Here is a 17,974-nt window from a genome sequence, read left to right on the forward strand (position 1 = left end):
AACTTAGAAAAGCAAAACACTGAAGAGCTTAAGTAAAAAATTATCAAAACAGAGTATTTGTCTCATCATACTCTTGCTTTGGAATATGCCTAGAATTAATTATGCTTAGAATTTAAGACTCCTCTTCTAAATAGTTAAATACAGGACATGATATTGTACCAACATATGAAAATAACCTTTTAACTTGCTCATTTTAATTCTATCCCAGAACACAGATGATGAGTTGGAGTCCAAAATTTTAGTTCAAATACTTTAAAAATATATATTATTACTTTGAAAATGGAAATATAAAGAGAGAATACCCGACACAGTAATAAATCTTCAGCAATTGATACTGTGAGTTTTCACAGCCTGTTAAATGAATCAGGAACCCATTCAAGACCAGTTACCTTTCACATATATTATAAAAGGTTATAGGTTTCATTATTTTATCATCAAAGGCACAGAAGGCCCCAAAATCTTGTCTTTCTAAAAGTCTCAAACTAACAAAGCGGCATAAATTTATTAGTTACAACATCTGAAACAAATTGATCAAATGCTTAGATAATTAGTTAAATCATGTTTGTAGTTTGAATGCATTGCATAGGTCTCCCATAGGGAGGCACTGAGAAGAATGAGGGTAGATATGCAGAGCAGAAGAAATTGCAGCTGCAGACTATTAAAGAATGGAATATCAAAGCACATAGTAACATTAACAGTAGTAACAAAACTCAGGTCTGTATAAATTGTCATAGACTTAATCAGAATAACAACAATATGCTTTGGGTTAGAGAATCAGGCATGCACTTAGGGCTTTTCCAATTGAAGGAAATAATTTTTTCTGGTTATGATAAAATAATTTCTTCACGAGAGCCAATATGAATAACATTACTACACTAATAGCTCACACAGAATCCGTTTGTTTTGGATGGAGTGCTATTTCATCCAGTTGTGTTCAGGTTTTGCATCATCCGTTCCTACAGCCCACACACACCCCCCTCCCTGAGAGGAAATTCACATGCATTGGCAAAACAACGTTTTTCGTTCTGTCCTTTAACAAATACTTATGTACCACATTTTAAAATACAGCAGCAATTTTGAAATGGTTTGACATTCCTGAGCATTATGTTTTCACCATTGTGAACAAGGATGCTTTTTAAAGTTATGACTTTTATTTGGTATCTTTTTTCAAGAACACATTGAGTTTGCCCTTAAACTGATAATGGTATCCTTCATTTCATTTTAATGGTAAATATAGAAAAAGTTTATTATACAGCAGAAAGTGTTATTTCTCTATAACAAGGCTTGAGAAGCTGGCTAGTGCATCATATAAAAATAGTTATTAAAACTAAATATTGTGCCTGCTCAGCAGCTATATTTCAGGCCACATCATAAGCTTAAATCATCCTTTTCTCATAATTACTGCAAGCTTTAGCACACATTTATGAATCACATCACACACAATGATTAAATCTTTGAATTAAATAAAATGAGTAAGATATAGATTCTTGGCTGACAATCTGTACAGAAAAATATAAAATATTAGTCCAATGTGAGCAGTAATAACTGAAAGGTCCATAACCCTTGCATCAAATTAATAAAAAATTTAGTTTTATGCTTAGGAAAAACCAGTCTAAGCTGTAGGGGGGAGACACTTAACCCTCAAAATAGTTGCTTTACTGAAAGTATTAACTGCAGGAATGACTTTTAATTACAGCAGTACCTGATCTTTCCTTCTCGTGCAAACACCCATTCATCCCACCAAGGGGAGAGATGGAAAAATGCTGAAAACATTTAATAACAGATTCGATCTCTGTTTAGTAGGGGCAGGGAGACCTTCTGCATTGCTTTTTACCATTAAAGTTACCTTAAAAAAGCGCCTACTACTTTAAAATAAAAATAAGATGTATGTGAGACTTTCAGTGTAACTCTCCTTTGAGAAGTCTCCCTACCTTTAGTCATAAGATGTGTCTTCTTAAATTCTTGGGAACCAGAAGAACACCTGAAGCTTGTGAGAGGATTGAAAATGGAGCAATCCTTTGCAAGATCATATCACTGCAACTTTGTAAAGATTTGCAAATAGGTGATAAGAATCATCAGCTCTTCCAGATGCCATTAGAATAAAGCCAGAAAAGACATTCTAAACCAATTACAAATATTTCATTTAAAAAAAATAATAATTGTAAGAGACAGGGTCAATAGAATAAAATTTCACAGAGTTTGAATCAACTCAAAATCAGACCACTTTGAAATCCAGCATGGACTGTAAAATTTTAATCAGGTATTTTTGAAAAAGCAAAATCTTTTGTAATAGAAAACAATGGGATTTGCTGAATCAAGACCATGTGTTTCCAGAGCAGTCTGAGAAGACTGAAGTAGACATAAGAGTTACCACTAGACACAAACAAGATACAAGACCTTAAGATGGCCACTCAGGTGAATCTTACCTTAGAGTCCAAAGCCAAATTTTGTGTTTTCAAATTGCAATTCAGTTGCAAAAAGAAATACATTTCTATGTTTTACTTTCATTTTTTTTTTTCAGAATTATTCTTGAGTGCCTTTACCCAACCATTAGGAGCTCTGTGTCTGACTTCCAACTTTGTCAGTTTGGACCCTACCCCCAAATGACTTTGAATTGCACACATTACCTGTTTTCTTTATCATCAGTGAAGAACATATGCCCTGAAAATGACACTGGCTTGGATGATCTGAAGCTGATATGACAAATTAGTTCCTTATTTGTGCCATCTGATGAAAGAACAATATCTTGTCCTTCTGGGAACTCTACTGAAAAAGGGCAAATCCTGTCACCATCTTCAAGTTCAATTTCTGGAAGTTCAACTTGAATTCGTGATTGCCTGTGTTAAAAATAAATAGTAATGGAGTTTGTGCTCACAGGATGACAGTAAAGTTGATTTACAGATTCACACATTTACAAAACTGCTTTTCATACTTAAATACAGAAGAATATCTTCAATTTTGAAGTATAAATAGAGTGAAACTAACTGAAGAATAAAATTTCCTTTAGCATTTAGATGCTAGTTTGTTTTCTACATATGTATCTGAACATTTTATATTTACCCGCAGCAGTTCAACATCCAAATGAACAGCAATTTCTACTAACAGTACTACAAAAGGCATAGATATTACTTCCTTACTCTAGGTTTCCTAACTCAAAGCTTTAGTTAATAATGATGAAGCTGCACTACTGCACAACAAGATAAAGCAAGTTTTAAAATAGAACTATTAAGGGGAAATTCGTGAAGATAATGATGATGCTTTCCCCAGTTATGTAATTTTAGGTTGCAGTTTTGAAATAAGAATGGCAGTCAGTCCAGGCCCTTACAAAATCATTTCAGTTCAAACAACTGAGTTACTGACAATAGACAAATCACTTGACAAACTACTACAACTCAAACAAGGTAAAACAATAGTAATTTGATAGTAAAGTTAATTTCATTAATTTATGGGAACTTAAAGAGTTTTGCTCCATGTCTTCTAGTATTGCTGTCCTACATAAGGACAGCAAACTAATATTACTGCTCTTTACTAAATACAAAGAGGAAAGCTATATCTTAGGAAACAGAAAAGCGTATTTTGATACAAATGCACAGGAGCACTTGGAAAGATTAAAATATTAAGGTTTTTAACAAATTGGAATAGGTGTGGTGATGGGTTATGCTACATAATATGAAGATTATAAAAAGGCTCTCATGAATTTAAATAACTGGATCAAGTGCGTAATCCACACACACAAAAAAATAATAATAATTAGGATAAGAGTAAAATGTTTGTGCTGTCCTCCTTCATATTAAAACTTTGCTTAGGAAGAAAGAAAGAACCTAGTGATTTATAATCTGTGGAGTGGAGAAAATAAAACAAGAGATTTTTTTTTTTCTGATCACAATGTAAAAAAAAAGAAATAAGACAATGATCTTAGTATCTGGCTAAAGTTTAAAAATCCTGGTAGGACACTCTTCTTAATTTTTGTGCTATTCAAAGTAATTTTAAAAGCATCTAACAGAGTGAATAAATCAGAAGATGGTCAATTCATGAAGCAGGAATATTTTGAGAACAGAACATGGGCTTGTTGAATATACAGCAATATTAATTACAGGAACTTTCTCCTGATAATGCAAACCCCTCTGCTGAGCAGAAAATAGTAACCTTCACAAACCAAAAATAGTTCACTTTTTCAGAAGAGAACAAAACAAAAAATATTCAGGATTTCTGTAATAAATCTCCTTAAAGATTTTTACCTTAAATAATCTTGCGGAATGATATTGATAGTTGTTTCAGTTTTCACATCCAGAGGAACTGGCATCAGCATTATAAAAGGGGGATCAAAATTTATTTTTGGTGACTTCACAGTGCCAGACAAAGTTATTTTGTAATGTGATGGATTATCATTTAGACACACTGATATTTCAGATGAGTATGTCCCAGGACAAGCTGTTAAAAACATGGGGGGAGAAGGAGAGGGAGAAAAAAACATATATATTAACATGAATACATACAACTAAAAGAGTTATAGTAAGAAGGTTTTGGTTTAGTTTAGGGTTTTGGGTTTTTTTTTTAAAAAAAAAATCAATGTTTCTTTCTTACTCAAAATGTAGCTTAACATACGTCAATGTATCAGAAGAACTATTAAGAAAGCTTAAGACACTTGCCTGTAGCAAACCAGAAACCCATATTTCTTCTTAATTTGTCAGATATTTTTCAAAGCTTGCATTCTTCATTTACTGTATTAATATTCCTTTATATATGACAACAATGCAAGCTTCTCAGAATTTTCAAAATTGCAATCACATCATAAATTACACTAACAGAGAGAATGCTAATGTTATAAAAGAAAAAATATCAGAACCATCTGACTGCCAAGACGAGAAAAAGTTGGTGCCTTTTAAGATGGCAACCACTACATTTTAATAGATGACTCCAAACGCTGTACTGTTGCCAAGTCAGCCCCACATAAGCCAGCAGGATGGGTTCTATCCTCCACTGAGAGCACCTCCCATTCCCTTGAGTTCTGCCCCTTCTCCCACCATCTTGCTAACAGCCAGTTTGCTCTAGGATGGAAAAGTACATGTTCTTTCACTGATACAGGGAGAAAGGTGCTTCCTTCCGCAACAGTTACACTATCAAAATGGTGTTCCATGCAGTGCCACTTCCCCAATTTTCAGTCAGTCCCACCTGCTAAAGAGCTAGCAAAATAAAGAATTTTGAGGGACAACTAAGGAACACTTCATGTATTTAGAAACAAATCTGCATGACGTGTTGTAAGACAGCACAAAAACTACATTTTAATTTTTGAGAAAAACACCTTTCCTTTTGGTTCCCCTCTGTCTTCAGAATAGTAAGTATGGAAATATCCTCAGCTAATATTAAAGGAGGAAAGAGATAAAAAAAAAGCTTTTCTGAAATTAACTCAGATAATTATTTTCACAGCCTGAGAAAGAGCTGGCATTCTTTACATACACAAATGAGAAAACCTAGTGTCTTCAAAATATTGTCTCATTCTCTCCTCATAAGAGCCAATTTCTTCACACAGATGATAACCGAGCAGTTTCACAGAAGACTGGTAGCTCACCAGAACATGGCCTGCAGAACCCTTCTTTTCAGACTAGAAAACATGAAACCAGACGAAAGGGAAACTTGCTGCAGTGTTTGCAACCTCTGACTAATTCTCTGTTAGATGGAAATCAACTTTAAGAGACGATACTGCTGAGAATGCTGTGAAGCTTGTGCTTCTAGGTTTTGATAGAGCAAGAACACACTCTTTTTCTGACACTTAGCCCTTTTATGAAGGAAAGGTGAGAGAGTATCAGAAAAGGTAATGGAGATGTATGAAGAGACAGAGTATTTTTGACATGCTTGTAAGAACAGATGTTCTGTACAAGTTAGTCCCATATATGAGCTAGACAGTCTACTGTCCTACAGCTGTGCTCTAACTAAACCATATTTTGGGCATCCTATCTTCATATTAGACATATATAAGACAAGGCAAAGGAAAGTGAAAAACTATAACCAATAAATGCCATATGGATGGAACACTGTGAAGGAAGGAACCTAGAGGAGCATATGTCAGTACCAAACAATACACAATTTCCACTAACTCACATTGTAAAATACTCGTATTAACCATAGTTCCAAAGTTAAACCTTTGAAAGTTATGTAAGAATAGCATCAAGCTTTCCTCATACACACTTTTCGACCATACTGTACATAATTATAGCAAATCCATTAACTACATGATCACATCCATTTGACATAGAATCCCTGACTCACTCAGAAGGCAGGACAGTGCATATTCTGCACCACTGATCATTCTGTGTGGCTCCACACATTTACTAACATCAAAATTCTGCATAATATGTAGGCCAATAATTTATTGCTTATGTCAGAAACACCAAGATGTTGCCATACTGAATGATTCCATGAAGTTTTGTTCATTAGTTTTTAATGCTTAGGACCAATGTTTTCTTGATATTTCATGTTAAGTAAATTACCTTGAAATTAATGAGAATTATGTTCTGAATTAACAGCTGAAGTCATGATTTTATTCTATTAATCACACCTTTCACAACTACTATCAAAGGTTGTGCTGCTGTTACCATTCTGATATACCACCATGAACTTCTATAGGGCAAACAACAAGGAGTCCAGCAGATGTGAACATATTCCTCGGGGAGATTTGATGGTATTTACAAATCTGCCAATCTAAATTTGTCAAGGGCTAACAAAATCTGAAGACTTGTATGGGAAACTTCCCCTCTGTCTTTTCTAGATATATTTTTTAGGGGAAAACAACATTCATTGCTTTACCTTAGAAAAAAATCTGAATAAAGAAACACAACTTTTAAAATTACATATGTGTATATATTCATTAGTTGCTTCATTTTCAGTCCAATTTGCACTAGAAAGCCCATCCAGTTCAGAGTGCTAAACTCCTTAGCACGCTATTGTGGGACCATACTTTATGCAGATGCCTTGTTAATAGAAACATGAACAGATTATAATTCTGCTGAAAGTCAGTTATAAGCCTGTGCAAGTTCTCCTCCCAATACTGCTCATGCACTTCTGGAGGAGAAATACTTAAAGTCCCCACACCTTTCACTCTACCTGTTGCAGTTGCAATTTAAACTAGCAGCAAAAGACAGTTTAAACAGACACCTCTTTTAGAATGTTCATATTCCTTACTCCTCTCTAGCAGCACAAATCTAATTTTTGATATTCTTTTTTCCCCCAGAAATCTGAAATGTATAGTAGCATCCTTTTTGATCTTTTGAGAGTGGGTGGGGAAAGTGTAAAATCACCATCTGCTCTTCTCAACCTCTTAAGTTCACATTGATTGTTATTCATCCACTACACTTCTTAGTTTAGTTGCCTTTGACTTCCCAAAAATTCATGCCTCATTGCATATATACACCTTCAGCATAAACAGGAGCCAATGAAGAATTTGCATACACTGAAACAGACTTCAAAGTAGAAAACTCACAGGTAGTTAAAACTTAAAGGTAAGACCCTACAAAAAATGAAGGGGGGAAAAAAAAAAAAAAAAATCAAAACCAAACTAATCATTTCTCCACAGAAACTGTTAAGGGGCACAGTTATTTAATAATGTACTGTTGCAGAAAACAAACAAAAAAAAACACTAGAACATGGAGATCATGATTGTAATCTCTGCTCATTCCATAGTCATCACATCTTCCAGTGGCACTGAGCTCCTTTTAACTCAGTGGTGCATTTGTGAGTATTTTTGCTCACGGAGTCCCAGAGCACAGATTTATTGTACCTCACTACGCTGCAGATAAATTTTTTCACACCACAATATGATATAGTGATATTTTTCTTATACTATTAACACATTATACTGTAGTACAGCAGAAGAACATATATTAATATACCTTCAGTTCTTGAGAATCTCTATTAAATTTAGTATACTTTTCTTCACAGGTAGCATCATATTACCATGCATTATACAAATTTTAGCATTTAATTTCACACTGTAGCTTATGATAGCATTTTGCACTCTCATCATTATAAATCTTGCGGTGTATTTAAAAAAAATAACTGCAACGCACACTCAAAGTTCATTTTAAGGTTTGTTCGCCCCCCACACACTACAACTTTACAGTACAAACCTGTGAAGGTGATTAGCACACCATATTGACTAACAAGGTCTCCTGTGTGGGTTTTGATGTATCTAACGTTCTCTTACAATAATTAACTTCAGTGAAGGTATAGGACAAGTAAGCTATAAATCATGGGAAAATACTTAAAATACTGAATTAACGGCAATAGATTTTTACAGTTATTTCTGCTAATAAAAGATACAGGAACACAGCAAGAATGCAATTAACTTCAAGTGACAATTGTTTATCTGTCATATATATGTATATACACATCTGCATTTACACATATGATTTTTTCAGTAATTCTGAATAATGGCTTTTATCTGTATACTGTTCTCAGCTTCAGTCTTTGCAATACACAAGCAATTTTAATACATTCTCATGATGTAAATACCTAAATAGAACAAGCATCACATGGATGATCGTTTCACCTATTCATTACCACATGATCCTTCTCCAGCGGCTGCACCAAATTTTATGAGAATTTTTTTCTAAAATTTCCTCTGTCTTAAATGTTAGAGTGGTCCTTAGAGAAAATAAGACCCCGTGGTCATCCAGACCCTAAAAATCATTAAATATGTGAAAATACAGATTTTTATCTTTTTTTAATCTTCCAAGTCTAATATACGTAGGCTTTATTATCTGAAATGCTGCAGAAAAAATATAATACCCTACTGAAAGCAAAGTAAAAATTTATGAAAGGAGAAAAAGATGTTTTAAAGAAATAGAGTTATGGGAAACAGCATGTATTTTTAATTGCATCTCAAGGAACAGCGGAAAGTTAGAAGTGTTTATTTTTCACTTTGTAACATTGTCTATTTCCATTTCTCTTTCCTCTACATTCTTACTCCAAAGACCTGGGGTTATGATATGTTCCTGCTCCTTGACTTCTTTAACCTGTTTTTCTTCTGAGGTTCATCTCAACAGTTTCTCAAAATTCAGTTTACCCAAGCCTTTCTTCTGTGTAGAGACACCTTTCCAGATGCACTTTGAGTAGATTCTTATATCTTTTATAAGCAAACTAAGATTTCAAGGCCATATATCTAAAACTTTGCTAAAATCGAACTACTGAAAAGAGATAACTTCCAGATTTTTCTCCTATCATATCTGTCTGTGTTTTGTCCAATTTTCTTGCCATCCTGCTCCCACTGTTTAACTCCTTCTAGTTTTTATATTCTAGCATTTTCTCACAGCCCGGGACAATAATTTTGTTCAAGTCACTTACTATCCTTGGATTTTTGTATTTAATATTGCTCCCAAAACAAGTTCTTTAACAAAAGTTTTCCATCTCTGTTTATTCCATTTTGATAACCTATGTAAGTTAGCACTATAAACTGATTGAGGACCTGCATAGTTGAGAGGAAGATGAGCTCACATCACTTGGTTCCAAAATCAAGGATTACACCAAGTAAAAAATAGAACCTATCTAGAAAAAAGTCTTTATTGCATTGGACACATTATGGGTGTTTCATAAATACATGGTTCAAACCCAAAAAACAGTTTTTGCAATTTACATTGGAGGAACGTAAGGGAAAAAGAGACAGAATGATGCATCAAAGCCAGAAACATGTTCTAAATATTTCTGCTGAGTCTTCCAATAGTAAATGGCATTTAACTTTCTTATAACAGTTTAATTTTAATAATACATAAATTAGTAGACTAATTTAAACACATACTTCTAAAAGGATATCTCATGGACAGCTCAGAAATGTAAAAACTTCAGAAAAGTCCAAGTTTTGTACTCAAACCTACAATTAAAAGATTTAAACCAAAAGCCCTTCTAAATAATTCTGGGGAAAAAAAAAAAAAATCATTATATATTCATTACTTCTCCATTTCATCAACTATAAGTTGAAAACAAAAGCTACCAACAAGGCATGAATCATAATGGAAAAATGTACAGCTAGCAACTCCAAGCAACATGTGATTAAATACTGTTCCTGCATATTCACATGTTTGTAGCACAAGATTTAATAGTCTTCTCAATTTATCATACAGAATCATGGCAAAACTCTCATACCTATGGTTTTTTTTATTTCTAAATATATTAAGTTTTTCCTAATGCTTAATTGACATTATAGATTTCAATCATATAATAAAGAATAGCAGGAACATCTCTCTTTAGGACAGAGATACTCACTTTCTGACTCAGGATCAGACAGAACCAACAAAGCAACTTTTCTTTCCCTCTCCAAAAGCAAGACACTTAAAACTGTCAAAATGACTCTGAGTTCTGTAGGCATCAACTGCATACATTGGTGGGGTGTATCGACTCACATATAGCATTACGCTACTCCCTGCCCTAAACGCTTGACTGGGAATAAGGTGGAATCCTAATATTCATGTTCTGCCCTTCCTCTTCCAGTGTATATGGCTGATAACCATCTTCCTGCAGGCTCCCAAGTTTTCTTAGAAATCTATTTTTTTATTTAGGGTCTGGTTGCCTGAGCAGACTACTGAGAAAATACCATAGTTAAGTGATTTGTATCTCACTGAGGCAGGAAATTTCCATTCTTATCTAATTTATGGCTATTTAGAAAACAAGTCTATATGTATTCCAAGTACTCTTGGAAAGCTTTAGCATCTACATCAGTCAACCCAAATGCATGTGAAGGAGCAGTACTGAAAATTATTCAGGTATCCCAGGCTTTAATGCTTTGTATGTGCAAACAAGACTTTTCAAATACTGCTATCAAGTGATTCTATGCTTTGTGTTAGGTCTGCAGCTGCCTTATTTTCTCAGAACAACAATAAACCCGTCTTTTGGCATTTTAGTTCATTATTTATTCATGTTAACTGGAAGTTAATCAAAACAAGTGCTAGTTATGATTCATCATAAAAAGTCAGACAAATCAATGAAAATGGTATATTGGCCAAACTATATCTAGAAAAATTCGGAAAATTACTTACGAGGGCAGAAGAATACAGCAATACTGATTTCTTGTCCTGGATCAAGGAATCCAGTTCGCAGACTAAATTTAAAAATATCACCTCCTGTATTTTTTCCTTCATCATCCCAATTCAATTTCCATTTCAACTGCTGCCTTGAGATATTCTTCAAGTCAAGCTTCTGTAACTATTTGCAGAGTAAGAAGGACATGATGAATGAGGGAAAGCAGCAAAGACCATGATGTTTTTCACATTGCCCTATCCTAAGCAGGAAAGCCAGAAGGTACTAGAAAGCAATGGAGAACCCAGTTTGTTCTGTCTGTAAGCTGAGAAGATGAGTATGACTATCAGTACAGACTAGATGCTTTCCAGTCACTCACCATTTTCACAAAGAGCAATATTTTCTTTCAGAATGGAAAAATCTCATTTGTGCAAGGTAAACAGATCAAAGTGTCATGGTCGGAGTGCTTACCGAGACAGAAATGAGGGGGTTTTCCTGATATAAATGAAGCACAGCAAGCACTAAACACATGGCTCATGACATCTAGAGTCCGAGGTGGATGTGTTGAAAAAGTAAGTTTAGAATCGGTTTTCAACACCATTCTTTCAATTCAAAAATGAAGGTAGAAACAAACAAACAAATCCATTCCTTCATCTCAAAGTTATTCTTTCAACTCCAAACAGATCCACAATGAGGAAGAGGCCTTGACTTAGCATTATCATTTTCTGAAGATACTTGACAAAAAGTTTCAAGTGTTTTCATCTTTGACAATTTTTTTTTTTTTATGATTTCCAAACAAAGCCTTTGGGAATTGCAATAGATTATGTAATGGTATGTTTTGCATTAGTACAGTCGAATTCTCTATGTTCCAAAACAGAATGGCCAAATATCCTATTTAGTGCCTCTTCACATTAAGCCTTAAATCATGACCAGGAATTTTTGGGGAGAGTGCCAGCTGGCACAGATCAATAGCATACAGCATACTGGGACAGTACTTCAGATGTATGGACCATCATTTGCACATCAATTGCATTCCTGCACTGTCGCTCTCTGGTTTACTGGCATAGGCAAAGGCAGAAAATCTTTGGAAGGAAGCTTCTTAAACAACTCATGGTGGGCTTCTCATGTTGCACACACTTTCTCATATATGAGAAAGTCACAACAAGTCCAATTTTGAGTTTTTGAAAAATTTCTACTGATCAAAAGAAGAATATAAAACAAAAAACGGAACAAAATGACAATGGGAAAACTTTTAAAGCATATATTTAGAGCATGAATGAATTTTGAGTTCTAAATCTGTTTTATTTCCCAGTCACTTGATTATTTAAAAGCTATAGCAAAGAATAGCAACACTTGTGATTATGTACCTGAGAATCCAGTCTTTCATCAGCAATATTTGAATTCATGCCACTCGAATGTCGTGCAAATTGAAGTTCCATTGATGAGAACTCCAATGGTGATTTAAGTACTGTTGGAAAAAAGAATTTAGGATGTTTATACACTTAAATTTGACAAATATTTCCTCAAAGTCCCTTCATGAAATCGTTTCTCAGCACATACTTAGCAGAAGTGTTTCTTCTTTTGTTTTAAAGTTGTATTTTCTTTCTGGTGTTCCCATACTATATACATAATTACTGCCATGAAACTTGGTCTTATTATGACTCTTTAGTCACATTAAAATTATTTAAATTGTGTATCTACCAGACTTGCAGCATCTTGTTCCTATAAATATGCTATAAACAGAGAGCCACATGATCTTCCTGTTGCAGATTAATTCATTTACGTTTGTGACAGTAATTATCAGAAAAGACTTGAAAGATTTTCTGAAAAACAACATTCTCTTAAATTTGTACAGCTGAAACAAAGAAACCATCACAAAGGATGAAGTTTAAAGTGAGGATTTAGGAAAACAAAGGTATATATTCCCAGAGACTCATTTTGCTTCTTGAATAAACACTGGAAATTAACCTAGCAATCCCAAAGTATCCTTTTATTAAAATCTGCAAGTTTGTTTCACACTCAGCAAGGAAGTGTGTTGATCAGCTCCCTTCTGCCTCTAAAAAGGCTGAAGGATTTCCTAATCACGTATCTTACATTATGTGAAGAACAATACTACCCATACTTCTCTAAAGCACAGGCATGTAAACGCTATAAACTAACATTGTTTCCAAGTAGGAACCTAATCTGCTGGAATGCTTCCAGTAACAGGCAAATATGTCACTTGTCAAGTCCTCACGTCTCAGAAACTGCCTGTAGAAGGAAAAGGCAGCACAACTGAAAGATTAGGAGGAAAAGGAAAGTAAAATATCTATCCCACAAAATGATTGTGAGATTGGTTATTTTAAAAAAAAAAGTCAGCTCATATGAGGTCATTACATCAATAAAATGTCATCTGCATTTGTGTCTGGCTGAGGTAGAGCTTGTGTCATTTCCAGTTGACCTTTCTGTTTTGTTGTGGTTGTTTCCTCTTTTGGAGCTTTCTTACATACCAATAAGCAGTCTCAAAGGTAAGAGTCTTACAAGTATTTAAGTAAGAGGTCTGCTTTGCTTCCCAGGTACTGAACCAGTCTACAAACTTTGTTTTAAAAAATTTTTAAAAAGATGCATGACAGATTGAACACATATTGACTATACTGAAGTTAAAGACTAGGTTGATTACTCAACATTATTGTGATTCTTTTCTCAGAGTGAACTATCCCAAATACAAACATCAGATATAAGATACTGATTTAAGTGCCGGCTGCACTGTCCTATGCAGTCTGGATCCCAGTCAACCACAAAAACTGTCATGGGCCAGGTTGGGAGAGTGGAAAATAAACATGCCATAAAGCACACAGTAGTAAGAACTAAGCATATTTCACAGATCAAAACATTGGCCTTGCATGTTGCATCTTACCCACTTTTAAGTTTTAAAGTGACCATCTGAAATGGTCAATCAATAACAAACATGATTTTTAAGTTGTCAAAATGTAATAAAATTATAAAGTTCTTTTTTAATGGTAAAAATAATTTGACTACTTGCCTGCATCTGCATGATTATGTGAAATACTGAGTGGTCGAGACATTTATTTAGACTTCTCTCCCTCCTCCCAGCCCAACATAATTCCCAGTAAGAATGTAATTCCAGTGCTCAAATTTGAATAGAAGCTACACTTTTTTCAACTGTTTCTCAGAATTGAAAGTGTTATATATTCACTTTAATACCATGATTATTATTTGTTGTTGGCATATACTGGTACTTTGGGGAAATTCTACGTGGCAGAAGTATAAATCTGTGAAAATTTATTTAAGATTGTAATTTATTAGTGAGACTTACTGATTGTATCAATTCATTATTCCACAAAGAAAGGGAAAAGGAAATAAACATTTCTTTTTTCTTCAGGTTACATTAATCACTTCTGCACTAGAAATTTGTCACTTTGATTCATGACTTTTTAATTAGAGACATTCTTTCTAACAATCTCCTATACATATGTACATTTATCTTTATTCTGCATGTTCCTAAACTAAATATATTAAGAAATATTTAATATTAATTTACTTCCACCACAAGATCTAAAGAAGGTCTCTCAGATTCCTTTCATATCTTAGGTCTCAAAAGTAAGCCTTAAGACCTTACAGAGAGAGAACGAAAAAAAAAATAGATAAAACCTAATAAATTGGAATTGCTTTTACCACACATTATGCATTTAATTGGCCAAGCCTCCTTCAGTGCGCCCAAGATGTCTAAACATTACACAGACTTCATTCCAGGAAGACACTCAGCACTTTAGTCTCATCTCAAATATACAATGACTACAGATAAAAAACTAACATGAGGCAAGCTAGTGGATTCAAGTATTAACAATGTGTAGTTCTATATGACTATAAGGATCAGACAGGAGACCAAAGAGAACCACAAATTATTTCTAAGAAAAGCAGAGAAGAAACATTTAAAATATCAATTTCTTGCTGCAGGCAAACGGCCTGTAACTTTGACCATTAACAAACTCTGACAGGCCAGAACAGTACAGTTCTACACATAAAAGCAAACAGAAGCAAATGGACTAAATTAGCACCAATTCTCTCATATGAGATCAGGACCTGTCAGAGCCACTTTAGAGGAGTTCTGAATACAGTTAGAGCTCCTAGTTCTGACAGAGTAAAACCAGAAAAAAGCGTATGATTGACATACTACTTTTCTACTCTTTACAGATTAACTGCTGTAAATGCTGGAGTCTGCATGATAAGGTCTAGAAATACTAATGAATGAGTAGAAAAAAAATAGCTTTAGTAAATTATTTTTTTATATAAGGCAAATAGCTGTATATATATTAAAAAAAAAAACACCCACACATACTTTCCCAGCACACCATAATTAAGTAGAGCTTTACATGTATTTAAAAATATGAATCAAAATGTCTAACTTTTGCAATTTTCCAAACAATTTACAAATTATACAATTCTCAATGGAATTTTAGTTGAGTAGTCATTCTCTGCACTAGAAAACAAGCAAAAACATCACTACAAATATAAGTATCCACCATCTGCTTAAGTCCCCGTTTACCTACCAACTGCTTTCACTCTACAGAGCGGAACAGCCACAGTCACCGCCTGTGGCTGAGGAGCAACGACGTGCTTTGCGGATCCAACAGAAGTTGCAGATCCAGGATTTGACTGGGTCAATGTCAAGTCAGGCTGAGGAGTCTTCACTGGAAGAGTGAAGTCATATGCTGCCACCTAAAGGACAAAGACATCATTGTGGTCACTTTCCCCAAGAAACTGCAGGTACTTTTTGAACCACCTGAGTGGTATTACTTTTCCAGAAGAATTATTGAAATTCAGCTTAGGACCTGATCACAATAGTAATAAGATGGTTGTCTATTAGCACTAAGAATTGGCCCTTTAAGTAAGCAGCAGACAGTTAATTTTTCCCCCACTGAGGAAAAAAATGAATGCTCAAAACTATCAGAGTTATCAGTACAGCCACAGACAAGGCTTCTGGTAAATCATTGTGCTGTGTTCCTCTCCAGCCACCCTCCTGAATCAAAAAAAGATTGGAGCAGTGCCCCAAATGTATAAGCATGAGGAAAGAGGGGGGAAACAAAGTTACATAAGTTCGGAAAGCCTTTCCCAAACACTGAAGACAAAAGATCCACTGTTACGGGATATTGAGCACAAATAAAATGGGGTCCAAGATCAAGGTGGAGAATGAGTTTAAAATTAAGAAATCTCAAAGAAAACAAAGAAACACACCATGCTTAAAAACTTTGTCATTGAACGCCACTGAATTTTAGGAGTCCAAATTCCAGTGATTTTGATCCTAGTTTTATCTCTGCAATCACACTCCCCTCACATCCCAATAAATAAGGTTTAGAATTTAAAAGATAGCATGTTTTATACAAATCCTCATTTTTGTCAGACTGTGCACTTGAGAGGTCAAATTTATTTCACAGTACATTTTCAACGAGGCATTTCACCCTGCCTTTCCAAGGATCAACACGGTATGTTCTCCAGACAAAAAGGTATGGTTAACTCTGGCCTATACAATCTACATGCTGCTTAAAATTTGCAGTACAACCAGCTATGTCAAAAAAAGTAATGAATCATTTAAAAGCCTTCCAAAACTACAGAAAATAGTGCATGATGCTTCAGGTTCACACATGTGACAGTGTGTAGAATATATACACAAGAGGAAATAAAAAAAAAAAATGTCCTAAGTCAGGACATGAGGCACATATTGATTTGTAACAGAATCAACACAGAGCTTAGATAAGGAGAAGTACAGGGCATTTACTATGTTTGGAGTTCCAACAGAGTTTGTAACACACAATTAGAGACTCCTGGTGAGGAGATGTGTGCTGAGCCTTGTGGAACATTTTGTGTATTTGTGCTTAGCAAGAGGAAAGCACGGAACGAGGGAAGTTATTCTAGTGACATCAGCACAGTCCCTTGATTTATGTTGATACTTCAAATCTGATGAATATTAGATTTTCTAATATAGAATTAGCTTTTCAATATTAACATGGTGAATGCCATTTAAGATTTTTTAGTAACTAATGTTTGAGGTGTGTTATGAACTACGATCAAGTAAAAATCTACTGATTTGGTTTACATACTCATCTATTTTTAGTATCTCAACTCACCCATATAAAAAATTCATCACTACATCTTCAAACTGTGTTCTTATGGCATAAAACCACATAATTAAAAATTAGACTGAAAAGGACCTTTTCTTCATAGCGTAAGAATTTCCTTTCACTTCAAAATGCGTATGAAATACACTGTTTCATGTCACTAACAACAGTGGCTCCTCACGGTTTCAGAGAAACAGCTCTCTTTTCTTATAGTTGAAAGTAATAAGTATTGCTTTTCAAGGCTGTGAAATCTGTCAAATATAAAACCTTTTAAAATTTTTTCCAAAAAAATGAGAGAAGCTTGATGTAATAGAGCTGAATACGTGAGTATTTGGTAACCCTGATAGCTGTTAAAATACATATATAAGAGAGAACAGTAAAGTGAATCAATATCAGAGAGAGACAGAAAAAAAAATGTGCAGGACTCTTTAGGTCAAGCACCAGTCACAACACAGATACAATCCAAATATTCTGTCACACTCCTTCAACTGTAAGGGAAGTTTGTTCTATTGGATATAGTGCACTCAGAATACATCTTCAGAAGTGCAATATGCAAAATACTGCATAAACAATCAACTTATCTCCCAAGTATACGAGTCACTGTAAGGAGAAGGGAGAGAAAGTGCCTGCGCTTCTCAGTGCACATCTCAGGTTCCCTGTAGCCAGTAGGTGCTTCCCTACATGGCAATTCTAACACTTGGAACACTATTGCCAGCAACTGCAGTAAAAAAGTGAGCTAGAAAATCCTTCTATCGCCAGCATGCCTGACATATATGACACTATATAATACCACTAACTTTTTAAAGTTTGGTAAGATTCAAAAGCTTAGTCTACAACAGAAACCACTACATCAT

At 34.6% G+C, this 17,974-nt stretch overlaps 1 protein-coding gene across 1 annotated transcript in view; it reads right to left on the reverse strand.

Moving 5' to 3' along the window:
- CFAP47 (cilia and flagella associated protein 47) overlaps positions 1-17,974 on the reverse strand; it is a gene marked incomplete at both ends in the record, with an annotated part of 301,064 nt that overhangs the window by 244,216 nt on the left and 38,874 nt on the right. Inside the window, 5 exons of the mRNA XM_080353150.1 lie at positions 2,628-2,837; positions 4,239-4,431; positions 11,025-11,184; positions 12,372-12,472; positions 15,555-15,723. Of these exons, the coding sequence (XP_080209276.1) occupies positions 2,628-2,837; positions 4,239-4,431; positions 11,025-11,184; positions 12,372-12,472; positions 15,555-15,723 (833 nt within the window). The remainder of the gene's footprint in view (positions 1-2,627; positions 2,838-4,238; positions 4,432-11,024; positions 11,185-12,371; positions 12,473-15,554; positions 15,724-17,974) is intronic.

This window comes from Nesoenas mayeri (assembly GCF_963082525.1).
Source record: "Nesoenas mayeri genome assembly, chromosome: 1".
Classification (NCBI taxonomy): Eukaryota; Metazoa; Chordata; class Aves; order Columbiformes; family Columbidae; genus Nesoenas; species Nesoenas mayeri.